Source organism: Ambystoma mexicanum, chromosome 1q (assembly GCF_040938575.1).
Source record: "Ambystoma mexicanum isolate Mex_15411 chromosome 1q, UKY_AmexF1_1, whole genome shotgun sequence".
Lineage (NCBI taxonomy): Eukaryota > Metazoa > Chordata > Amphibia > Caudata > Ambystomatidae > Ambystoma > Ambystoma mexicanum.
In genome coordinates this window covers 1,184,710,480-1,184,737,106 of record NC_090922.1, presented here as the reverse complement: position 1 = coordinate 1,184,737,106, position 26,627 = coordinate 1,184,710,480, and the positions used below count along the sequence as shown (strand labels likewise).

Genomic DNA, 26,627 nt, shown 5'->3' with positions numbered 1-26,627 from the left:
AACCCATGATTCCATGGTCCTGCGGAACTCAACCATCCCTTGCTACATGGAGCGACAAGCCGGACAACGTTCGTGGCTACTTGGTGAGTAGCAGGGCAAGCACATGGCAGTGTGAATGGGGGGGGGGAGGAGATACATACTCCAACTGGGTGTAGCTTGTCGTCCGTAGGACAAATGCACATACAGATGGGAGGCCAATGTCCATCTGGGAAGGCCGCAATCTACCTGAGATGAACCGACATGCAAGTATAAGCTACACAACATGGAGAACAATCTAGGTCTAGAAACATTAAACATCAATCCACATCGCACAACATTCAACACCACAAGATACACAAATCTCCTACATGCCGTCAAGATAGTCATACAGATTCAGCGCTGCACAACCACAATAATGCAATGTGCCCTTGAATGCATGCAAAGGGATCACCCCTACCCATAGCATTGTACCTCGCTCCTACAGCACCACTGAAGTGATGCCTCTCAGCATGGCAACATAAATGTTTGAATGGCAGTACACTAGCAGTGTGGTACCAATTCTGCCCGGGCCCAGGAACACGTAAGACCTGGCCTCACCCGAGACATGTCAATTACTTTTGGAGGCATTAATGGGGCATGGTCACTTACAGGGTCGAACTCAACTTTGCACATTGCAGTCACAGATTGTCTGCATGCTGTTAATTGTGGACTTCAATCGCAATGCAAAGTCAATTTGTGTGATATGAACAGGCCGCTCTTGAGGTGAACAGTACCCAGACCCCATTCGACCCTCTTTCAGGTGATGCCGGCTATCCCCTGAAGAGGTGGCTGCTTACCCCTGTACGGAACCCACAGAACAGGCACGAAGAGGACTACAGTCGTGCACATACCCGTACCTGCGTCGTGATCGAGCAGACTTTTGGCCATTTGAAGACACGGTTTAGGTGCATTAGCAGGTCTGGTGGCGCTCTCCAGTATGGCCATGAGAAGGTGGCCAAGATCACCATGGCATGTGTCATGCTGCACAATGTGTATCAGACGGAATGTGCCACTGCTCCCGGTCGTAGAAATAGAAGCACCTGATGAGGATGATGGTGATGAGGATGGAGTTGACGGGGATGCAGGTTGTGCAAGATGGGATGGCCAGGAGGGGCGTGCTGTGAGACGGCATCTGATCAACCAAATATTCTGAGTTAAATGGATATGGGCAGTCATGCACTGGTGTCTGTTTGGAAGCGCACAATGGACCCTGTCGCCAATAAAACACACATACACAATGAAATCCAAGCCTGTGTATGGATCAACACCAGTGTATTGAGAAATGTAAAGTTGTAAAAGTGCATGTCCCCAAACATCCCACCACCCTTCCCCTCACCCCCCAAAACAGTCCAAAAACACCCTTCCCTCCACCCCCCCACAACAGTTCCTCATGTGTCTGCCACAATGTTTTCGTCCAGCCATACACGCGGAAGCCTGACCATGCACTCCCTATTCGCCATTGCCACCATCAGCATTGGGAGGCTGCCAAGACGTGCGCCTGGTGGTGCGTGAGGAGCGGTGGAGGGGGCTTGCCTGCCTCAAACTGGCGGATGAGGAAGTGGCTGACTGTCTTGGTGGTGGGAACTGGCGGTCCATTGCGTCCGCTATCCGTGTGCGGACCTCCCTAAATCTGACCATCTCCCCACACAGCCTGTCTGTACAGGTCTTCATCCGCTCCCTGGAGTGCCTTGCTGTCTCCGCAATCTCCGCCCTGAGACGGGCAGCCTCCTCCACATGCTGCCCAACCAGCACAGTTTATTTCCTGTTGCCGCTGGCTGATGCTGGCTAGGTCGAGGGCAGTGTTGCGTTCTGGTGGTGTGGCTGCTTTGCCCTCTGATGCAACCAGGTCAACAGGTGAAGCCACTGGAGGGCTACTAAAACCTCCCACATTGTCCTCGCCAGTGACACTAGACCGAGGTATCTGCTGTAGTGATGCCTCAGGGGAAGCAGGGGGGGTTGGGGTGTGCATCTCCATGTGGAAATCGGTCGTATCCTCCACATCAGAGTGGTGCAGTGGCTGCCGCCTCTCCTGCCGAACTAGTTGCAGCTGAGGGTGTGCCCACCGTGGCAGAGATCGGTGGTGGTGGGTTCACCTCCAGAGGTGGGGCAGTTGTTGGTGGTGTGGAGACTTGCGTCTTGGCAGTGGCGCTCCACCGATTTTTGCCACTCTGCATGTGGACCCTTCTACCTTTGCCCCTTGATGCTGTGGGGGTGTCCTCTGTGTCCTGTGCCCTTGATTTCTTTTACTCACAGGGGGTGCCTGAGATGCAGTGCCAGCATCTTCACTGTCTGTATGTGAGCCTGTCTGGGACAAAGAGGGGGATGGCATTGGTTACGGTTATATGTACTTAATGCAGTATACATCAATAATGCAGTTGTGGGAATGTTGACTTCATTGTTAAGGATGCAGGTGATGTGTCAGTTCAGTGGCTCATCCATGCATGGTTGTGTGTGGAACTTGTCTCTGGTGATGCGTGCATGTGTGTTTGGGTTTGACACTGACATAGCCAGGGTTGGATACATCTGTGGATGTTTGGCCATTCATGAGGTGATTCTGGCCTCACATGGGGGGAACCAGAAGATTCACATTGCATACTTTCATGTGTTCACTCACCTCCATCTGAAGTGGTTGCCACGCCATGCTCCATCGTCCCGACTCCCTCTATGGTCTCTTCCCATTCCTTCAATTTAATGGGGGAATCAGATCCACCTGATGTGGCAATGTTTTGGTTTGCTGATAGGATACGTCTAACACGTAGGCGGAGATCATCCCACCGCTTTCTGCAACCACGCACATTGCGGGTGGTGGTGCCCACAGCACTGACTTTCAAGGCAACATCAGCCCAGATTGCCTTCTTTTTGATTAGTGTCTCCCGACGCATGTTGCAGGCAAAGACCACGGCGGCATTGTCAGCAAGGGTCTGGGTTAGCATCATTAGCTCCTCCGTGGTGAATTTTTCCTTCCTCTGCCGGTCGGTTGTTTTTTTTTTTTTTTAACAGCCTTGGGCATGTCGAGGGTGTCCCTGTGGATTTCCTTTTGCACACTACTCAGAACAAGTCCAGGGGGCAGAGGATGGCAATGGATTGTGTTTTTAAAGATGGCCGCTGTGCTCTTTCCCTTTCCTGTGCGATGACACTATTTCCGGTTCCGCTATTTAACAGTGACCGCTAACAGGGGTGACCGCTATTTGCATGTAGCGTGAGGGCGGAGGTGCTATCTGCACTTTCGTGGAAGCCGGTAAGGGACTTTTTGGGGACTTTAGCGGAATGGCGGTGGGGTCATTACCGGCATGGCGCTATGCTCGTGTCCGCGTACTCGTAATGGTATGCTATTAGCGCCCTCTTGCGTGGGCCGACACATTAATGGCGCCGTGCCGGTAATTTGCGATATTTACCGCACAACGTGTAATGAGGCCCAGTATCTATTCCAGTGTCAGGCATTCATCGCCACCATAAAAGGTCTTTGGTAATCGGGTGCCATGAGAACAGGGGCCTCATAAAGGGAATGCTTTAGGCCTTGGAAGCCCTTCACACACTCCTTAGAGCAAGACGCTTTCTTAGGTTTCTTTGGAGTAGTGAGGGCGATCAGAGAGGCAGCTATGGTTTCATAGTCTGCCATTTAAGTTTCTGTAATACCCAGTGAGGCCTAGAAAAGCTCTCAACTGGGTTTGGGTTGTGGGGGTTGCCCATTCTTATGCAGCCTGTGCATTGCTGGGAAGAGGCTGAATCTTGCCCCCACAAACCTCATGCTCAAGGATGGTCTAACTCTGACCATTCTGGCACTTGGTAGCTTTCAAGGTCGGGTGAGTCTTCTGAAGAGCCTGCAACACTATAAGTGGGACTGGAGACTGCTATATCATCCAGATAAGTCATGCAGAATTCCTCCAACCCATTCAGGACTTGGCTGACCAACATTTGAAAAGTGGCAGGTGCATTCTTCAAACCAGAGGGCATGACCCTGAACTGGTACTTCCCTCAGGTGTTGAAAATGCAGTCTTCTCCTTGGAATTTTCTGTTGGGGATATTTGCCAATACCCTGCAGTAAGGTGAAAGGTGCACCTAGCTTGTCCACTAACTCATCTGTTTGTGGAAGGGGATGAGCATCTGTCGTTACAGCATTAAGGTCTCTGTAGTCCACACACTCCTATCAGATGTGTCCGTGTTTGGCACCACAACCACAGGACTGGACCAGGGACTACTGGAGGGCTCCGTCACCCCTAGATCCAACATTCCTCAGACTTTGTGGGATCACACTTTGTTGGACATCATATTGCTCCTACGTTTGATAGGCACCCTGTCCCCAGTTTCAAGGTCATGTTGCCCCAAGGTGTCAAGCCTGGAGTGAATGAAAACAAGGGGAGGAGGGTGGGAGTAACTGCATAAGCAACGTTTTCACCTCACCTTGTTGATGTGCAGTCAGTTGGGTTGGGGGGCAATTTGACACCCATAATGGAGCCATCAGAAGGGCTGCACTGGAATAGATCAGGGCGAGCTTCAGATTTCCTCTTCCCTTTCTGAAGCTAGAAGGATGAATGAATCCCTGTGGATGAATTCCTTCGACCTATTTACATGAAACACCTAGGAGCCTGTCCAGGTCTTCAAAGGTCCACTGAATAGTTTACCTCACCCACTCTGTCAATAATGTGGTAATGACTTGACCACTTATCACGTTAAGCGATATGCCTTACAGCGTTCATAATCCGGATGTCCAGGCATGGGGAGAAATGCACAAGTGAAGCTTTCTGGTCACACCAATGTTTGACAAAAGCCTGACCAGCCTTCAACTTGTCATTTGCCTGAGCCATTTGGAAGGCCATCTTTTTCCTCAAGCCTAACACATAATCAACTACATTGGTAGTGACTGTAGGTGTGGGCTATCCTTCTTGACTATGGCCAGGGGTCCCCTCGTAGGGTGATCAAAAAGAGTTCAAAGGGGCTAAAGCCAAGACCTGCTTGAGGTACCTCTCTGCAGGGCTGGTGCAAGGATTTATGGCACCTTAGGCGAAAAGTAATTTTGCTGTCCCCTGTACCAATCCCATGTTTCCTGACAAAAACAATCCCCTCATTTCAGAGGTGTCCTCACCACTTCACATATGGATGTCTTGCCCACCACATTCACAAGCTGCTGTTTTTCAGTCATGCTTTAGACCTTTACATTACAAGGTCAAATTAAATAATTATTGCTTAAACATGCATTAAATAATACAAAGGCTGGATTTGAAACTGTCCATATTGGAAAGGATTAGCAACACAAATGGGAAAAGTCAAGACAAATCTGTTATCCGTAGAATTAAAACTAATGACTCTCAGATATCTCCTTCCCACCCGCTCTTCACCAAACCCACAGTGTGCCACTGTGAGGCAGTTTTTGGGGCTATTGTGAGCCATTTAATTTACATACATTAGGTGTGGATTTAAAGGTTGTTGGAAGGAGGCTATTGCTTTCTTCCACCCACCCCACTGGCTCTTTCCGAGAACCTCCGATTTTGAGGTGAAACTACCACTGGCTACACTTGCCATATCTCTGCCTCTGCTCGGCCTCCACCAAAGAGTGGCAGAATCTGAAACTCAAGTCACTGAAAGTGAGAGGGTGTTGGTGACTGTGGCTGTCAGTGGTCTTGCTGCCACTGCTAGCACTGTTTGGTTGTTGCCCCTCCCCCTCTGCCCACCCATTCTAGATACCAGGGAAGGCAGAACAATACCCCTTGCAGTCAAGTGGAGGGAACTTCTTTCGCGTCTTGGAGATGGAAAGGAGAACAAGAGTCAGCCAACCCCTGTTTCCCCAATCGGGTGGAAAGCACCATCTGGTCTTTCAGGAAATCCATCTGGTGAAAATTCTTTGGCCAGGCTGATGACTGCCAATGGGCTGCCATTAAGTCCAGATACAAAAATGGGTCTGTTGCTCTGGCTCCCATCCAGGCCGCCATGAGATTGAGTGAAGATGTGGTGAAGTCTCTGCATCCACCAGGTTTTCTTAATGGGGGGCAATAGTACACTGTTCAGCTGGGAGTTTTAACCAATTTAATTGGTCCACTGTTTTTTGAAATGTCCCATTTCTCACAAGCTGCCCACAAAGGTCCCCCTGGTAAAACGGTTTGCTTATAAGGTGTTTAATTGTATTTCATGAGGGTGTGCCACACCGCTTCCTTAACTCACTAACCGGTACAGTACTGCACACACGGAGCAAATGCTATTCACACACAGCAAAGATAAGACAACGTATGCAGCACAAGTTGAAACTTCCCTGACCTGCGGGAAAGGTACAATATGGGTATCGGAGCATGTTACCCTCACACAAAGAACAGGATTTGCATAGAGAGCAGTATTGAACGCTTTCATCACACACTGAACTGCTCATGATAAGAGACACTGCAAGTTACTGTCATGATGCCAAAAGATACAGCATTGAAAGCAGCAGGTCCAAATTCCCTCACATGCTATGTGGTAAGCCTGAAGATGTCTCACCTGCTAGTACCCAAAGATTTTCCAATCCAGGTGGGCAGGACACAGCAATCGCTATTGGATCCAGAGGGTGGATCAGTGCGGGAGGATCACCTGGATGGGGTCAGGCATCTTCGGGGAATGAAAGTGGGACACCGAAGGGTGAGACGTGGTATCCCATTCCTTATGACACCTTTTCCCCATCCTACCAGGTAGGATATCTCGAAACTCAACCCTCCTCCTTTTCCGACATGACCACTTTCTCACAGGCAGTTCATCGTGAGCAGTAACGGATTAACACCAGAGCCATATACTTAACCTGTCCCAACACAAGAGTCGGGCAGAGTCAGGAAATTACTGATAACTACACACCTGACTTCCACCACACTTCTCCACAAGGGTAAAAGTCCATTAGGGAGAATTCTCATTTTTGTGCTAATTCCCTCCAACCTTAAAGACCCCCAGCTCTTTTGCTGGACGTGGGACTTTTTCTCACTCGTGTGTTTTTACCTGTTTTGGATTTTATGTTTTTACTGTTTTTGGAGTCCATAGTCATCTACTTGTTGTATGGTGACACACAGCACCTTCAGTGCAGTGTCACAGAGAAATCCTTGTCGATTTTATCATAAGGTATAAATACCTTTTTCTTGTGTGAACTAGTTTCCAAGAATAGTACAGTGAAATTGACTTTACTTATGTAGGACCAGCACACACCATTTTATGTGGAGTGCTGGCGTGGCTTACCTAGTAGCCCCTTATCCTACTCTCTCATGTAACATTTTGATGTTACCCTCACTGCGTTAAATACCTGGTGGCAATGGTTGCATTTTTCCTACCATTGTGCTTTTCTACCGCAGGCTGCTCCCTCAGCTGCAGTACAGCACCTATGGGTGACCATTTTTTCAAAATGGCCCTTGTCTCTTTTCACAATTTTTCCCTTTGTGAGGTCTTCCTTGGGTTTCACTCTGTGCGTTGAAACAGATTTGAGCCCTTTGTTTGTCTTACCTTTGGCAGCCTTCTGCCCGGAAGCCTGCCTCTGGCTCCATTTTGTCTGGAAGGACAGGATGTGAGGGAGGGTCCCGAAACTCCCCAGAACTCTGCAAACTAGGTGGACCATTGTAGTTTGCTGTAATCTCACTTTCACGCTAGATGGTATAAAGCAACATGGTGATAGAATGTCAAGGAGTATGGGTTTGTTCATGGGTTGACCATCAGTTGCAAGATTATGCAACCTGCAGGTTACATAACTAAGTTTGCCATAAAAATCATGTATGTTTGCAAAAGGGTTTACTCGTAATATGCATCTTCCCCAACAAAATAAAATCTAGTTGACACTATCAAATTTAGATACACTAAACTTTACTGTAAGGCATGGAGATGCAGTGGTTTACGGTATCAATACTGTAATTATGCATTATGTAACAACTTACATTTTAGGAATGGAATTGCATGACAGTCTTTTTTTAAAAAGCCAGACAGGATATAGAAAGCTTAATAAAAATATCATTCTGATTACTTCTGGTTTGCAATTATTTGAAAAGGATAAAGAAATGCTTGCCTTGCACTCCCATACACATGTCTTTGGCACTTAAGAGTGGAGGAAATGATTACTGCTGAACTTTCTATTAGCACTTGAAGAGAACAGAGGGCAAGAGAGGAATGCAGGGCGAGCTGGGGTTTCATTGAAGAGGGCAACTTAAATAGCTAGCTTTGCTACACAAGTGTCCATTCGATTAGCAAGCCTACAGAATTGCATAGCAAATTGCTATGCGAAACTGCTTATTTTATGCCTTGCATGCTTGGAGTAATGTTACAGGCCCTTCAGTTGCCCGCTAACGACCTGATCCGCCAACTACAAGTGATCCAGAACAAAGCAGCAAGACTCATCTTGTGATTCAAACCCAGAGATCACATTGCACCTTTGCATGCACTTGTCTGACCCACTTATTATGCTCTACAGTAATTTCCAATCCTTGCATTTTACTGATTTGACTGTTCTTTGGACCTCTGAATGATTGGTTCGTACCCCCCCCGCCACACCTTGTTCATGGTCCTCTAACACTATCATACCTCTGAGCATGTCCTTGATTGTTCAGCCACCACTACCGCTTCTCATTTGATAGGACTGACTTCTTTTGTTTGTGAGGTGACACTGCAAGTGCTGGCATTAGGTGTTAGGCATAGTTTGTATGCAGTACCATTTGGGGCCACTACGCACAACTAGGACTACAGGTGTCAGCAAACCAACCCTTGGTATAAGTCTGTACTACACAATTTTGGTAGCGTTGCCGAGCAGCCAGGCTTATCAAGAGGGGAATGTGAGCCGTAATGTTAGAGGTCTATAATTACAAGTATTCAAACAAACTCTTACACTCAAGGTTTCTTGGTAAAACACTTGTTAATTTATTTCACAGTCAGTTATAAAACATTCACTAGAAGGAGGCAATATATATCACACAAAAATGTACTTCAATACTTTACACTCAGTTTCTGAGGCATTTAAACTACTTTGAAGTAGGAGCAAAAAGGAATAGGTTAATAAAAAGAATATTAGTTACTTTTATATAGTACAAATAGTTTGAGTTCACCAGAGGAGTCAATTCAATGCAATAGGTTAGGCCAAAGTCAATGGGCTAACGTCTTGTATGGATAAGACAGTTCTGGTAGTTAAATAGAAAAGTCTTTGCCAAGTTCCCAAAGTTTCCAGAAGTAGTTTGTACAAGAAAGATTCATATGTTGGGTCAGAAGTTGACTAGGCCTGCAAGTTGCCAAAGTTTCAAGCACTTTCGCAGAGAGAGGTAAGCTCTCTCGGTTGGGGTTTCACAGTACCTTACAATGATGAAAGATGCAGCTGAAGACATCTGTTCCTGCAGATCTCGCTGTTCATGAGCCTCAGTCGTCAGGACAAGAGGGAGGACGTCGGGACTCCTGCACTGGGACTGGTAAAAAGCTGGCAAATCTTCAATTCCGGTAGCTGTAGTCAAGCACACAAACTGGTGTTCCTCTCCCCGGTTATTCGGTTTCCTGCAGCACTCTGAGGAAAATACAACTGCCTCCGAGAATGGTATTCAGGTGGCTTAGTGTCGAGTTGATTGGTCCCACCAACTCAAAGGGAGAAGTCGTCCTTGCAGGGCTTCTCTGTCGAGATGAACTTTGCGATTCGGACCTGCAGTAGGGCTTCTCCGGGCAAATCAACGATCCCAGGAGTTGCAGCAGCAGTCCTCTTCAAACTAGTCTTCGGTTCTTTCGTTCCAGTGGTCGACTGGGTCTCCTAAGAGACTAAGCACAGGGAGTTTCGGGCACCTCCCTCGCTTACTGCCCACCCCAAACACTTGGGCGCCAGAGTTGGCCTTCAGTCCTGAAGCCCGCCAAAGGTGTAGGAACAAAGGGACCAAACCTGGTTTGGCATGCAGAGACAAACTCTAGAAGGACCTTTCCAAAAAGAGATGGATAAAAAAGGAGACCGGGACCTGTTTAAACAAAGGAGGCTCAGACGCCATTTTGAAAAACATGGCTCCCACGATTTTACCCTACCGGCGTTAGATGGGGTGTGCTGGGTCTAGGAATTTGAAAAGACTAGTAAAGTCAATTCCACTTTACTTTCTCTGTGATACAGTAGTTTATCCCAGAGAAGGTATTTAAACCTTGGGGCAGCCTAAAGGGCTTCCCTGTGTCACTGCACTGAGGGTGCTGAGTGACACAAATGAAAAGATGATGCCTATGGAGTTGTTTAGACTCCATAACCAAAAGAAATAAACACAGAAAACTATTAGAATTAAAAGGTTCAAAGTCGCAAAGTTTAGCAAAAGAGCTGGAGAGCTCTAAGGTAGGAGGAATTGGCACATTTATGAGAATCCTCCCTAACAGACGGGAGGTAGTTACCATATTTTTATCTAATTTTCAATCGGTGTCTGTAGTGATTTTGAGTAAGACATCGATGTTCCAATGCTAAGCCTTCACACGCCTTATGATCAAGTGTTTAATCTAGGATTTGGTTCCACATGTTAATCATTGATGGCTTCAAATCTTAGAACCATTTTGTATCCTGAAGTCTCAGTTTTAAGGGCACAATGCATCCATTCAGGAAAGCTTGCAGATGTTCAAACAATTTTATTCCATCGAAGTAAAAATGTTCCAGCTTCACAAGCATGACTGAGTTCGCTAACATACTTTTTTCCTTCAACAGGATTTGCAAAGGGAACTTCTGTCTGCAAGGTTTAAGAGTGCATGTATAGTCCAGCCGACTATTGTCTCTTGTCCTCCCTATTGCCTCTGCTGCTCTGAAGTTACACACCATGCTTCAGAACTGGGCTCATGTGCCCTACCATAGATATGAATATGGACACTTTGGTTCCAGTGTTAAGCGCGTTACCTATTGGGTGTATTTCTTGTCCCCATTTGTTTGCAGATGCCTTTTTCTGCCTTTTGTGAATTTCTTTTGGTGAACTTTTTCTGCTCTTTCACTCAGGTACAAATCGTTATTTTAGAAGGATAGCTGCTCAGGTGGGTCTGAAGATTTCATTTGTGGATTGCGCTAAACTTGAATGCCTAGAAGCTGCCATCACCTCAGATACAAAGGTAAACAAATGCAATATATTGCTCTATGGTTATTATACAACTATGAAAAGGCAGAACATTGTATTCATACTCAACCATCCAGTGAAGGGTGTTACTGTAGGTTCCAAAATAAGTAAAAATAATTGTTTTTCTCTGTGAATATTGGTTGAGCCATTTGCTATGCAGTTGATCTTTTTCAGGTTCCTATCTTAACCCCTATAGGTTTTGTATAAAACCAAAACCTCTCGTTTCCCCCATTCATGGCATTGCCCGGCTATATTTAATTGAATATGTACTTTGGATAGGCATCCTAATAATCACATCTTTAGCTAGTGGTCAGTGCCAGTTTGCACACCATTCTAGCCACTGAATTTTAGGTGTTATTGCTCAATTTAATGGTACTGCGAGAGGTCACGCAGTTTAAGCCTGGAGAAAAGCTCTTCACAATAGCATATGAGGATAAAAGCCACATGGCATATTTACTGCTTAAGGCAAAACGATCCAAGAAAATAAACCAAAAGGACCAACTAACATTACACGTCTTTCAGTTATCGTAAAGTAATGGGCCAGCTCCCAATCTATGATTGCCTCCTCTCAAACCTAGGGATAGCCAAAGAGCATGACGGACTAGTTATCTTTCTAAGATCTATTTGCTCTCCCTGGCTTACAAGACTACAATCTTTATAGCCGAGAATTCTCTCCTTCTTCCATGACATGTACCATGATTCGATCTTCGTCAGGGGTATAAATCATATACCTTCTTCTGCTGAAGAAGAATGGTGTTAATTGTCATTGATGTGTATTTGATGACGGTTATTTTGTGATGATCTAGCATGAAAAATCATACTACTTTCACAGAAATGAACCACAATAATATCCAAACTAAGAATCATGACAAATTTGCAATGTACCTATTCCACAATAAAAGTCCCCCATGTTGCTATACACATCAAAACCACTATAAATAACCCCACATGTCTTTTCAACATCCTAAGTAAATTGTTTCTTAACGTGTGCATTATAAGAAAAGTCCTATCCTGCAAGCAAGCCATTTCCACCCAACTAGGTAGCCCATCTAGAGTAAAGTGTGATGAATCTGGAGGTTTTGTCCCTTCTTCCCTGGGGGAGCCATCCCCTTTGAGGCTAGTGGGGTGAGTCCACTCAGTAAAACTCTCCCGAGAGTGGTTTGGCAAAGCGATATCTCACTGGGACCCCTCAAGAGGACAAGGATTTCCATTCCCAATGGGAACTCCCATTACCTAAGGCATTATCTGCATACGTGATAATATTAAACATTGATGTAACATTCAGCTATGGGACTCAAACTAATATTGAAAGTTCCTTTGGATGTTTGGCTCAAGACAATAATGGTCTCTGAGTGGGTTCGACAGCTGAACAAAAACAGCATGCACCTTTTTGGTCATGGAGCTAGAAGGGAGGAAAAAGGAACACTACGCAGAGGCGAGCCTTGATGTGGCCACACCATTGAGTGGGTGGAGCCATGCGGGACAGCCGAGCTAGCTGTGATGTGGAGAGAACAAGACTCCTCCAACCCAGCAGAGAACTGTGCAAAGTCAGTGAGGAAAAGGCAAAGTAATGCACGCCTTACCTGGAGATGTGACCACGCAGTGGACGTGGTGGGCCCAGCCTTCGATGACCACTGCTGAAATCTGGATGCGAGGGAGGAACAAATCCTCTTTTCTCAACGTGAGAGCCAAGGAAAGAAGACACTGAAATGAGCAGAACACGTAACTCGCTTCTGTACAGACTGGAAGACCAGAAAGCTGACCTAAGCAGACGCCTCCTCACTGGAGCAAACCCTGCAACATAGAAGGCACCTGAGTTGCTCAGATTGTAGGTGCGGGGGCAGAGAGAAGAGGGAGAAAGGGGAAGAAGGAAGGATTCCCCTGACACCATGAGGAATAATATAAACCGCCAAATGACTCTCAAACTCCCACCTAAGGCAGCCTGGACATTTGGCCATTTCAGGAACTTGAGAGTTTGTTTGGTAAACTTGGGAAACTGTGACAGACTGTTAAATCTCGGAGAATTATTTTTTTTAATCTTTCTTATTTCTACGGATAACCATTGGATCTGGAACCAGGAGGGATTCCCCTAAGCCCAGAGACAGATTGAGGTGGACAACTCTGAGGGCAAGGTACACAACCTAGTTTTTGTTTGATATCTTTGCTATGTGGTAAGGCCAGTTCAGAGGCTGGGTTTGGCCAGAGGAATATTTCTTTATTTTGACTATTGACAAGCACCTTATCATAGTTGGTTTGTAAGGGAACTCTTATTTTAGCAATAGGGCTAGAAAGGCATTTACTTTCATGTTAAATAAAATTGTTTGACAACATGTCCTCTGGTTTGAGTCTTTCTGGCTTACCAGAAGAAATACGGGGCCACCTCACAACTCTTCCATACAAAGCACAGGAACATGTTTACTTTTCATTTTACACAAACCTTCATGGCTTCTAATGCCCTGAACCACCTTATAGATCCTGTTTGGAAACCGGTCACCTAACCGCAACCATTGCCTGTAGGTTTCTTTAATAACTGCTACATGCTGGGAGAGACACTGTTAAATCAACAGAATGTAACCCCTCAGCTCCTTAACTTCTAAAATAGAACCATATGAAAAAATACATAGCAACAAAATGTAGTAAAACATAAACAAAATACGGTAAGAAAAACAGATTGACCAGTACTCCGAATAGTACAACAGACACAAAAAAATAAACAAAATGAGTGTTCTCTACTGTGCCCAAAATATACTCCTTTTTTCCAACCATTTCCAGTGTTTATTTTACATTTTAAACCCATATTTTTGCTCCAGCATGACATTTTATTTTTCTTTTGTTTTGGAGAACTTCTCACAGCAGCTGACACCTCAAACAGCACACTGGCCGCTTTTTTTTTTTTTTTTTTTTTCCCTATGAACTCAAGAATTAAAACTAGATGTAATGGTAAGAGGTTGCCGTAGCCAATATGCTCCAGGTTTTTTTTTTTTTTGTTCCTCATTTCTGCAGACCTAAACTGGCCTTTATCGTAGATACTCAATGTATAAACTTCTTAAGGAAAACGAGTTGAGCTGGTGCTGCTTGCCTTTCATTGTAGGTTGTACCCCATGTTTTAGGCCATCCTTATTCTCACTCGGCCCAAGTGCAATCGAATATGTACATGGTTCTGAGTTATCTTATTGCATATGTGCTTGAGATGCTGAACATGTTCACTGCACCAACTTCTGGTGCTCTCCCCAGGAAGTGTAGAGATGTCAGACCCATGAGCTGTGATGTCCTACGGCTCGGCTCCCCCACAAACCCTGTACTACCTTTAGAACCTTCAGCCCCCACTTCTCCTGCCTCAGGCCTACATCTTTTGTCACATTTTATGGGAGAAAAATCTGAATGGCTGCTTTTTTACTCTTCATTGTGGGGGGGTTTGCTGAGGAAGATAAATTAGGACTCCATGACACTGTGGTGACAGATACGATTTAAGGTTATTCAACCTCTCCTGGCATAGTGGGCAAATTCAGGAATTAAGATGTGAACTATTGTTTGTCTTCTACAATCCTTCCACCCACCCCCAGTCCCTTTACTCAACGTATTCTTGTTAGGACAGTTTCTAAGTTCAACTAAGGGTTTAGTAAAACCATTCAATTGAGACCGCACAAGACTCTACTCTTAGTATAAGACTGTACCACCTGGGTTCATGGTAGCGTAGACAGGCTTATCTTAGAAGGGAGAAAGTGTAATTCAAATGGTCCAAAGAAACACTATGTATTGTAAAAATCAAAAGTTTATTCAAATACACGGGCCCAGATAAATCTTGAGGGAAATGAGTACTATCGCAGATCATATAAACACATTATGGAAAAACGCAGCGGTATGCTTGAAGGTCTACATACCAAAGCATATAACCTTATTTGGAACACCTAACATGAGTTCTATGGAGGTCAAACACAATAGTTACTTTTAGATCACTTTCAGTAATACCAGGGTAGTAGACCCTACCAGTTGTACTGTGACGCTCTGCAAGAAATCACATAGTAATATCATCTGGACAGTATACGTTTCTGGTTGAGTGAGCAGATTCTAGGAACAGTATAAACCTATAACTCTGATTCAGGATAAGTTATTCTAGGGGAGTTGGACCTTGGGGTGTAATATTCAATTACAGTTGCTTTTCAGTTCACAGACTAAGGAAAGCAATAACTCTAACTTATTGTAGGATAACAGTTACTCCAGGTAAGTAAAACCTATACACTTTTTACAGGAACTGTAAGCAACCTAAAGGTCGGTATACACCTTGTTTTGTGTCTGTCTATAACAGGCCAGGGAAAGCAAAACCCAATGTTACACTTTATGAAGGACTCAATGTTGTTCTAGGTAGGTAACACCTAATGCAGATGTATTCTTGACAGGCTAACAGCAAGTCTGGGGATGCAAGACCCATTGGGACACTCATACATTTATCTTAACAGCCATAGTGAAGTGAAACCAACACCATTACTTTTGGGAAGAGGCTCAACCAAATCGCAGGTGAGTAATATACCCTTACATCTACTTTCTGTTAGAATGGCAAAATAGTTTTGAAGGAACGAAAGATGTTACATATTCTTTTCAGAATGGCAGAACATGTCTAAGGTAAGTAGTAACTGTTAGGGAGGATTCTCAGAAATGTTCTAATTCCTTTCTACCTTAGAGACCCCCAGCAACTTTGTGGGATTTTGAGAACTTGATTTTTTTTTTACCTGGAGAGAGTGAGACCCTTTTTCCCCACTCTCTCATGTATTTAGGCTCTGGTGAAGCATTGGCATGACCAGAAGGCCAACGTGGTTGAGTTTACTCAAGACCAACTAGTTCTAGTATCTACAAGGCAGAGGGCCTTACAGGACAAATGGATTGGACCCTTCAAGGTTGTGGGCAAATCTGGAGAGGTCAATTATTTGGTGGACTTGGGCAATCCTAAAGAGGGCCCCCATGGTCTTTCACACCAACCACCTAAAGGCCTAGGTCTCTAGACCAGAACTGGGAGCTTTGCCTCTAGCCTTTGCTCAGGAAGAGGAGGGGTGAAAGAGTGGGCCTCTACCTGATCTTTCTCAGGGGACAACCTTTAGATGGAAAGATAGGAGTTAATCTTTCTTCTGATCTGACACTGGAACAACAGGAGGAGTGCAAGATTCTGTTAAATCAGTTTGCCCCTCTGTTTTCACTTTCATCAGGATTGACCTCTTGGGGCCAGCATGAGATTCTCACTGGTGACTGTCTACCTGTCAAAAACAGGGTTTACAGAATGTCAGACCATGTAAGAACCCACATAAAGGAAGAGGTCAACAAGATGCTTGATCTTGGGGTAATAGAGCCCTCTACCAGTCCTTGGTCTAATCTAGTTGTGCTAGTGCCAAAGGCAGGATCCAGAGTTGAGACTCTGTGTGGACTATATAGCCCTTAATGCAGTCACCACAACTGATGTCCATCCTTTACCTAGGACAGATGAGCTGGTGGACAAACTTGGTTCAGCCAAGTTCCTCAGTACATTTGACCTAACCTCAGTCTAATACCATGCCAAGGAGAAAACTGCATTTTCGACCCACAAGCCCTCTACCAGTTAAGGTTATGCCCTTTGGACTAAAGAATGCACCTGCTACATTCCAAAGTATGGTCAATCATGTTCTGAATGGGATGGAGGACTTCTGCAAGGCATACTTGGATGACATTGCAGTGTTCAGCCCTACTTGGAAAGCGCATCTTGACCCCTTAGGATATGTATTGCAGGCTCTTGAGCAGGCCAATCTAACCATAAAGGCAAGTAAATGTCCAATTGGTCAGAGTAAAGTGGTCTACCTTGGACATGAGGTAGGAGGAGGTGAAATAAGGCCATTGCCTAGCAAAGTACAAGCTGTACAAGACTGGGTCACCCCTACCACTCAAACCCAAGTCAACCTTTCTAGGTCTCACAGGTTACTATAGGAACTTCATTGAGAACAATGGGACCATAGCTTCTCCCTTGAATGTGATCTCCTCGCCCAAATTCCCCAAGAAGGACAAGTGGAATGAGAGGTGCACTAAGGCATTTGAAGGACTAAAGAAAGCCCTTTGTCAAGCTCCAGTCTTGAGAGATCTCGACTACAACCAATCCTTTATTGTACAGACAGATGCTTCCAATACAGGTATAGGGTCAGTTCTGAGCCAGCTGGATGGGAAAGGCAGGGAACACCCAATCTGCTACATCAGTAGAAAACTGAAGGACCTTGAAACCAGGTGGGCTACCATAAAACGTGCATGCTTTGCCATTGTGTGGTCTCTGAAAAAGTTTGTACCATACTTGTATGGATCTACTTTTGTGATTCAAACAGACCACCAACCCTTGAGATGGTGAATGCAGATGAAGGGGGGACATCCCTAAATTGTTAAGAAGGTCAATCAGCCTACAGGGGTTTGATTTTACCATAGAACACACATCAGGGTGTAATCTCCACAATGCCGATGGTCTCTCCAGAAAGTATGATCAACTGGAGTAAGGAGATTCATGCAGGGGTGGATTAAAGTCTCCTGTCCCTTAGTCTGGAGAGGGGGGGGCGAGTGTTAGGGAGAAGCTGCAGAAATGTGCTAATTCCTCTGTACCTTGGAGACCCCCAGCAACTTTGCTGGATTTTTGAGGACTTGATTTTTTTTTTACCTGGAGAGGGTGAGACCCTTTTTCCCACTCTCTCGTATTTTAATGTGTTTTTTTTTTTTTTTTTTGTGGAGTCTGACAAACTCCAGAGGCATCATCCTTTACATTGTGTACCACAGCACCTTCAGTGCAGTGCCACAGAAGTCTTTTTCCGATTTCCCAAAGTTTTAAATAACTTCTCTTGGATAAACTACTGTTTCCAAGAGCAGTGAAGTGAATTTGACTTTACTTGCATAGTAACTTTATAGACCCATCACACACCATCTTACAATAGGGTGCTGGAGAGGTTACTTAGTATCCCCTTTGTCTAAACTTCTCATGTAACATTTTTATGTTACCCTTTCCTCGATGAATGGCTGGTGGCAGTGGTTTACTTTTAACTACAGTATTGTGCATTTACTGCGGGCTGCGTACACAGCTGCAGTTAAGCCCCCAAGGGTGCCATTTTTGTCAAAATGGCACTGGTCTTTTTTTCACCATTTCTTTGTGGAAAGGCCCTTCTTGAGATTTGCTCTGTGCACCAAACCAGATTTGAAGCCCGCCTCTAGCTCCAGCCTGTCTGGCGGGGGCAGGAAGTGAGGGAGGTACCCGAATCTCCCTGTGCTTAGTCTCCTAGGAGACAGAAATGCACTCTTAGGTATTGGCCGGCTGGTTGTCCGCCAAGGACAGCCACCCTGAAGGGTGACTGACAGCTAGGCTCGAATGAATGGGAGAAACCTGCATAAAAGACTAGGCTTTTTGGCTTGGAAGGCAGAGTCGCCCACTGGACAAAGGAATCGGAAGAAGAACTTGAAGAGGGCACCTTCTGCAACTCCTGGACCATTGGTTTGCCCGGTGAAGCCCTGCTGCTGTGTTGAAACTCCAATTTTGTTTCGACTAGAGAATCCCTGCAAGGACGACTTCTCCCCTTCAGTTGGTGGCACCAATCAACTCCAAAGTAAGCCACCTGGACATCCTCTCGGAGCTGGTTGAAATTCCACTGAAGTTGCTGCTGGAACCGAATAGCCAGGGAGACGAACACCGGTCATGTGCGTTGCTTTTAAGCTGGCCAAAAGCTCCAGGAAGATCCTCCGGACTGCCAGGGAGCAGGACTGACCGAGCCTGAGCCACCTCAACAGAGTGCTGTACCCCAGATGCAAGGGAAGCCCATCTCGACAGCCAGGAACCGCAGTGTTGCTATTTGCGGTAGATGTGAGGAGCTGAAACACTGAAGTGCCGCTTGTTTGAAGATTGCCGATTGCGAGCGGTGACCGTCCCATTGCAGGAGTCCCCAGACGTCCTCCCTCTTGTCCCCACGACTGAGGCCTAGGAACAGCAGGATCTGCAGAGCTGCACAGGAACAGAAGCCATCTGCTGCACTTTTCTTCAACCTAGGTACTGTACAGTCTAAGAGAACTTACCTCTTGGCGTGTAACTGGACTTGTTCTCTGTTGGTGAGACTTGTTGTGGTTGCTCTGTGGAGTTGCTGATAACTTCTTTACTTCACAAGCACAAACAGCTTGTGGCTCTACTTTTAATTCTTCTTTTCTACATAGACATTGGGCAAGACACTTACCTACCTCTGAGAAGTGCTTGAGCTCACCTAGACGTTTGCCCAATTGACTTTGGCCGAGCCTGGCTGCCTGAATGACTTCTTCCCTCTGTCAGTTTGTTGTGTCTTCCTTCCAGGAAGGGGTTAACTAACTTTGCATAGGGGGGGGTTTACGAACGTACTTACTTGCTTTTGAGAATATTTGTGAGATCTCTTGTTTTGTCATAACAACCTTTCTCTTTGACACACTCTTAAGTCTGATTCTAAATGCCAATACTTGTATATTAATGTCCAGTTTCCTAGTTACTAAAGTCACCTGAGCGAGTATGAGGAGTCTTTGTGCCATCCCAAAAGGGTACTTACTGATTTAGAAATATTAAGAGTGTGTATTTCGGAGTGTATTTGTGTTACTATTATTTTGCCCCTTCTGAAGAAGGCTTACTCTAACTGACTGTTAAATAAATTAATAATTGTTTAATCAAGAAACCGTGTGTGTAAGAGTTTATTTGAATACTTGTCACTGTATCTCTGTTTAACTCCCTTACAGCTCACATTGACCTCTCTTGAGATAAGCCTGGCTGCTCAATCATGCTACCAGCCTGTGCAGTACAGACTTATACCAAAGGTTGGGTTCCTATTGCCAGGAGGTCAGGCTTGTTGTAGTGCACCCAAAGGGTACTGCATACAATCTTGCCTAACGGTAACATTTGTAACTGCTCACTCTCAGAGTTAGTTACCAACCAACGTCTTTTGCAAGTAAGTAACTTTTCAACACTCCTTATCCTTAGAAGTCTTTCCCTGATTTGTGGAGCATGAGTTTTTTTCCCGTGGCAGAAGGTACGGGGGGCACTAGGGTCTAGTGTCCAACGGGCACCCCACCAGTAGCTATACCCTATTGCACAGTAGCTGTGCATCCAGAAAGACTAATTACAGACACAGAAGGGAAGGAAACGATACAAAGACCAAACCACAGACACAAATGAACCATAACTTTTCCTAGAAACCAAAAAAGATAGGTCTCCTAACCTCCCCCTGAAACTCCCCCCTCTGAAACTCCTCCCTCCTTCCCACAAGGCGTCCAGACTCCTTCACCCCTAACCACCCAGAAAAGCCGAACCACCAGGAACTCCCCCTTCACCACTGTTCACTCCCTTAAACCCAACCAGCAACGTCTCTCCCGCCACTCGGCAAGCAACCCACCTGCGTATCCCCCCCCACTACAACTCCCCCACCCCTAAGGAACAAAGAATAGTCCTCGGAATCAACTGTCTCTGAACCTCCCCCTAACCCCCAAACTATAATCTCCTCAACCTAGTCTCTAGTTACTTAACATGCAAAAGGTTGCTGCATATGACCCCACAGCCCCCCTCCCCCTAACAAGGAAAGCAACACAAAGGATTCAAGACCCAGCACAACTGAGTCAAAGTTCAGGGCCCATGTCAAGTTGGTCTTTTTCTCAGGGACGGAATATTCAATTTATGAAATTTGCGGGCACCCTGGATCTTGTGGTGGTCAACCGAATCACTCCCCCGTCCCCCCACTTGCGTTCCCTCCAATGCTTGCACTCCTGACTCCCTCACCCGGAGATCCTCTGAGACCCTCTGACTATCGTCCTCTGTCACCAACTGGTATTTCATACCTTCCCACTCAAAAATCAAAGCAATGAAGTACCCCCATCTGTAGTATGCTCCCTTATCCCGGAGCCATTTAGTGAGGGGGTCACATTTCTTTTGCCTCAACAGTGCGTATGTCATCAAGTCTTGATAAACTGCCACCTTCGACCCCTTGAACTCCCATTGTTTGGCTCTTTCCAGGATGCAGGTCTTATTAGTTTAATAGTGGAATTTCACTAGCACGGAGCGAGGGCCTCTACCCCCTGCCCCCCCCCTCTCAATGGGCCCTCTCGAGGACGATGTGGGGGGTCCTCCGTTGCCTGAAGAATCGGTGCCAGAATTCCCTGGATCTTTGCAGCCATTCACATTGGGGACTCCCCTTACGATTCCTGAAGCCCACAAAATTGTAGATTACACTGCCTGTTAGGGAGAATTCTCACAGATGTGCTAATTCCCTTCACCTTAGAAACCCCCGCAACTTTGCTGGATTTGGAGAACTTCATTTTTTTACTTGGAGAGAGTGCAAGCCTTTTTTTCCCCCACTCTCATGTATTTTGATGTGTGTTTTACTCGTGTTCTTTGATTATGGGGTTTTAGGTAACACTATAGGCATCATCTTTTCGTGTGTCACAAAGCACCCTCAGTGCAGTGACACAGGGAAGACTTTTTAGGCTGTCCTAAGGTTTAAATACCTTATCTGGGATAAACTACTGTTTCCCAGAGAAAGTAAAGTTAAATTGACTTTACTAGTCTTCTAAACCCAGCACACTCTTCCAATAGAGTGCTGGAGGGGTTACCTAGTATCCCCTATGTCTAGAAACTCATGTAGCAGTCCCCTGCTACCCTTTCCTCTCGAAATGGCTGGTGGCAGTGGTTTTACAACTAACGACCATGATTTTCCCCGACCGCGAACACTGGTAGGGTTCAACGCAGGCGCCGTGTTTTTCAAGATGGCGCCTGAGCCTCCTTTGTTTTAAACGGGTCCTGGCCTTCTTTTTTCGCCATTTCATTTTGGAAAGGGCCTTCTAGAGTTTGTCTCTGCGCGCCAAACCAGGTTTGGTCCCTTTGTTTCTATGCCTTTGGCGGGCTTCAGGACGGAAGAACGCCTCTGGCGCCAGAGTGTCTGGGACGGGCAGGAAGTGTATTTGTATTTTATTAAATGTATATAGCGCTTTAATCCAAAGTGCTTTACAGGAGGAACAAGCAAAATATAACCAGCATTAATTAACAATTCAAACACAACCAGAAAACAGTACAAGGAACAATTTACATTACTGATGAGGTAAGGCGAGAGTAGAGGGGGACCGAGGTGTGAGAGGGAGTAGGAGGTATGAGTAGTGGTAGAAGTAAGAGGAAGCAAGAGGATATAAGGGAGAAGAATGGAAGAGATAAGATTAGAGAAGTTTGGAGTAGAGGAAGGCGAGGTTGAGGTGGTACAGAAGTAAGAGAGGGAGTAGGAGGTATGGGTAGAGGTAGTAGCAGAGATAAGAGAGGAAGCAAAAGGTGTTAGGGAGGTGAATGGAAGAGATGATTTTAGAGAAGTGCGAAAGGTGTAGGGTAGGAGGGGGAGGCTGAGGCGGTTCCCGTGGAAAGGAGCGAGCAGTTGGAATGAGCGGATAGGTAGGGGGGGGGCAAGACCATAGAGGGATTTGAAGACTAGACAGAGGAACATGAATTTGAGCTGGGAGTGAAATGAGAGCCAGCCTAGAGGTGAGAGAAGAGATGGAGTCATGAGGTGAGTGAAGGCCGAGGGAGCGGATGGCAGAGCGGTAGACAGATTTGGGTGGGGAGAGTTGAGGGGAGTCCAATGAAAAGAGGAGCAGTAGAAAAGTCGGGAGACAATGAGGGAGGTGATTAAGAGTTTTGTTGCGTGAAAGGTTAGGAAGGGTTGAATTTTACGAATGTTGTAAAGGTGAAAGCAGCAAGATCTGGCAGTAAGAGAAATGTGGTGATAGGGAGAGGTGGGGGTCAATGTAAAGACCAAGGTTACGGGCATGGGGAGAGAAGGAGAGTTGGGGGGGGGGGGGGGGGGAGGGGAGAATGAAAGCGGGAGGTGAGGGAGTCTGTTGGCAGGGAAGAAAAGGACTTCAGTTTTGTCAGCATTAAGAGTAAGGAAGTGAGAGGACATCCAAGATTTAATAGCAGAGGGGCAAGAAGAGAGTTTATGGTGGATGGCGGGAGAGAAAGATGGGAAGGAGAGGAAGAGCTGGGTATCATCAGCGTAGAAATGGTGAGACACCAAATGAGGAGATGATGGGAGCCAAGAACGAAGTGTAAAGTGAGAAGAGAAAGGGGCCAAGGACAGAACCTTGGGGGATGCTGTGGTTGAGAGGATAGGTGGAGCCACCCCAGGAGACAGCAAAGGTGTGGTTAGAAAGATAAGAGGAGAACCAGTTGAGGACTGAGTCTTTGAGGCCAAATGAGGAGAGAGAATTAAGGAGAAGAGGATGGTCAACAGTATCAAAAGCAGCAGAGCGGTCCAGGAGAATAAGAATAGAGGAGTGCTTAGAGTAGCGTGCAGAACAGAGAATTGAGAACAGAGATGAGGGCAGTTTCAGTGGAGTGTTGAGGGCAGAAACCAGATTGGGTAGAGGGAAGGAGAGAGTGGTTCGAGAGGAAGGAAGAAAGTTGAGAATAGACCATATGTTCGAGAAGTTTAGACAGGAAGGGTAGGAGAGAGATGGGGCAATAATTGGATGCAAGGTGGGTATTAGCAGAAGGTTTCTTGAGAATGGGGATGATGGTCGCATGTTTAAAAGGTGTAGGAAAGGTGGAAGTCGATAGACCGGTGTTAAAAAAGGAGGTGACATAGGGTATGAGGAGGGGATAGATTTTAGGAATGAGGGGGGTAGGAATGGGGTCAGTGGGAAAAGCAGTAGGATGAGTTTTAGATAGGAGGGTAACTTCAGATTGAGTGACATGAAGAGGGTTGGGGAGGAGGAGCAGGTGAAGGAGGAGCGTAAGAAGGGGAGGAGAGAATAGTTTGGTGGAGATTGAGGACTTTGTTAGAAAAGAAGGCAGTAAGATCAGAAGCAGAGAGAGGAGAGGCAATTGAAGGATCAGGGGTAGCTGGAGAGAGAAGTCGGGATAAGATTTGAAAGATGCGGCGAGGGTGAAAGGACTGAGGGCCTCATCACGACTTGGGCGGCATTAGCCCTACCGCCGAACTCCCCGGCGCTAATAGCGCCGGATCACGAGATCAGCGGTAAAGTAAATCCCCATTCCCCATTGAGCCCATTCGGGAATGCACCATTCCCCATTGGGCTCAATGGGGAAAATTCGTGCTCTTACCGCAAATTTTCGGCGGATTTCCTCTCAGCTCAGAGCTGGGGCGAAATCCGCTGAAGTCCTGATTTGGCGGACCCTTAAATCCGCCGGTAATAGCGCTACTGCCGGATTTAAGGGATACCGCCAAAGTCGTGATGAGGCCCTGAGACTGGAAAAGGTCAGAGTAGTAGGTGCGTTTAGCGGAGTTAAGGCAGGAGCCGTAGAGGGTATGATAGGAGAACTATGCTGCTTGGTTGGAGGGGGTGGAGTGTTTGAACCAGAGACATTCAAGGCGCATGAGAAGGCGGCGCATGGAGGAGAGATGAGAGCCAAGGTTGAGCAGGTTGGCGAGAAGGGCGGAACGAGGAGAGGGGGTAAAGATCAAGAGTAGAAGTGAGAGAGGAAGTTAAGGTGGAAGAGGCTTCAATAGCTGAGGGAGAAGAGAAGTGGGAGGGGGGGGGGAAGAGGAGCAAGATGCAAGGAATAGAGAAGGGTTGTTGCGTAGGTCACGCCAGAAGGGGTGAGGGGGAAAAAGAGAGTAAGGTGTGGTCGGATAGATAGTTGGGTTGGGTAGAGTAGAAATAGGAGAAGCGGTGAGAGAGGAGGTAAAGATGAGGTCGATAGTGGAGCCAGATTGATGAGTAGGAGGGGATGGGAGGGGGGGAGAGAAGGTAGAAGTCAGGAGAGGAGGGAGGGTTAGAAGAGAGATGGAGATTGAAGTCGCCAAGTACACATAGTGGAGTGGGGCTCGGGGCAATGAGGCTAAGGAGATGGTCAATGTCTTCATGGAAGGAGTCGACAGGGCCAGGGGGGCGGTGGATAATGAGGAATGAAATAGCATGAGGAGAATTAAAGATTTTGTACATGAATTCAAAGGAAGGAAGAGTAGGTAGAGAAGTAGAAGAGGGAGAGGAGGTAAAGTTAGGACAAAAGAGAAGGCCTGCGCGGCCTGAGGAGCGGAGGACATGTTCAAAAGAAGATGAGAATGAGGTGACGGAAGCAAGAACGGAGTTGTTGTGGGGCGGGATCCAGGTTTCTGTGATAAAGAGAAATTGGAAGTTGAGGTGTAAAAAGGTCAAGAACAGTGTGGTTTTGTTGCAAATCGATCTGGTGTTCCAGAGGAAAACGTCAAAGGCATTGGAAGTATTAGTGATTTGAGGGTAGATGAGGTTGCAGCGTCGGAATGCGGTGTTTGGGAGCTGGGCTGAGTGGGTATGGGGGATGGAGGGGAGGTTGAGAGAGGAGATGGCCATGCTGAAAAGGCAGAGAATATTGAGGGGGGAGAGGGCAGGGGGAAGACGGGAGGGAAGGGGAGTGGGGCGCGACTGAAGGAAGGAACGGAGCATAATGGGGAGTAAAAGACAGCGAGGAGATGGAAAGTCAGTCATAAAGCTGCCTGTTGGAGTATTCATGAAGGGGGAGGAGGCTGGTAGGTGGTGGTGGGCACCAGAGGTACCGGAGGAGCAGATGGTAATCAGGCTGAGCACTCTTAAGGCCAGGAGGCTACCAGGTCCAGGGTAGACACATAGAGTTGAGACAGGTGGAGGGGGTGACCTAGAATGTAGGAGGAACTGGTGGTGGGCAGGTGGTGCAGCCAGTTAGGCAAACAGTTAGATAGTGGGTTCAAGCAGTAGTAGAATGAGGATGGGTGAGGGGCAAGAAGTATAAAGGACTGGGAGGAGGGGCCAAAGTTGTGGGGACAGGCTCAACAGTCCGTAGCACACAGGGGTGATAGGTGTGAGGTGCTGGTGGGAGGACGCAGGGGTCAGGTAGATCTTGCTTCAGTCTGTGGTACAATGAGGCAGGAGGTTCAAAGTGCAGGAGGTCAGGTGGAGCAGGCTTCAGACTGTGGCACGACGAGGCAGGAAGTCCAAAGTGCTGGAGGATGGAGATGGCGAGGACACCGAAGGTCGTGTGGATCAAGTACTGTAGATCGAAGCACTCAGGGGATGAGAAGCCCAAGGCGCTGGTGTATGGAGCTGGAGAGGGAGCAGAAGGTCGGGTGGATCACGTTCCACTGTCCAGAGTACACAGGTAGGATGGCCTCCCAGAGGAAGCAGTAGAAGGAAAACACTGTAGAGTTGGGAAGAGCGGCAAGGGGCAGCTGCATCCAAGATGGGCTGGTGAGGGAGGACAGTCAGTGACAGCTGGGGAGGACGCTTAGGAGTGGGCCGATGGAGGGAGGGCCCGGACACCGGTAAGAAAGAGGACCTGGCTAAAGACAACAGGAGCACGCTCGTTAAATGCAGAGGGCAGGCGAGGGTAAAGCAGTCCGTTACAATGGGCTCTGTAACTCGATGCAGGTGGACCGCGCCACTGAGGTGGGATGCCGCTTGGCGATCGGAGGGAGCAGGTTCCTGAGGTCAGCGTGAGAGATGGATCGGTGGAACATGCAGTGCAGTCAAGAGCACCCAGGAAGGAGGTTGAACTCCCAGCAGGAGCCGTGGAGAAGATAGCAGTTACAGTGTAGAATCAGCAATAGCCAAAGGTGCAGAATGGAGGCCGGACTTCCGGGCGGGACT

The 26,627-nt window shown here is 46.7% G+C and overlaps 1 protein-coding gene across 1 annotated transcript in view; it reads left to right on the top strand.

Annotated features, from left to right (window-relative positions):
* Positions 1–26,627, top strand: part of CTH (cystathionine gamma-lyase) — a 272,518-nt gene that overhangs the window by 54,084 nt on the left and 191,807 nt on the right. Inside the window, exon 4 of the mRNA XM_069641917.1 lies at positions 10,928–11,037. Coding sequence (XP_069498018.1) covers positions 10,928–11,037 — 110 coding nt within the window. The remainder of the gene's footprint in view (positions 1–10,927; positions 11,038–26,627) is intronic.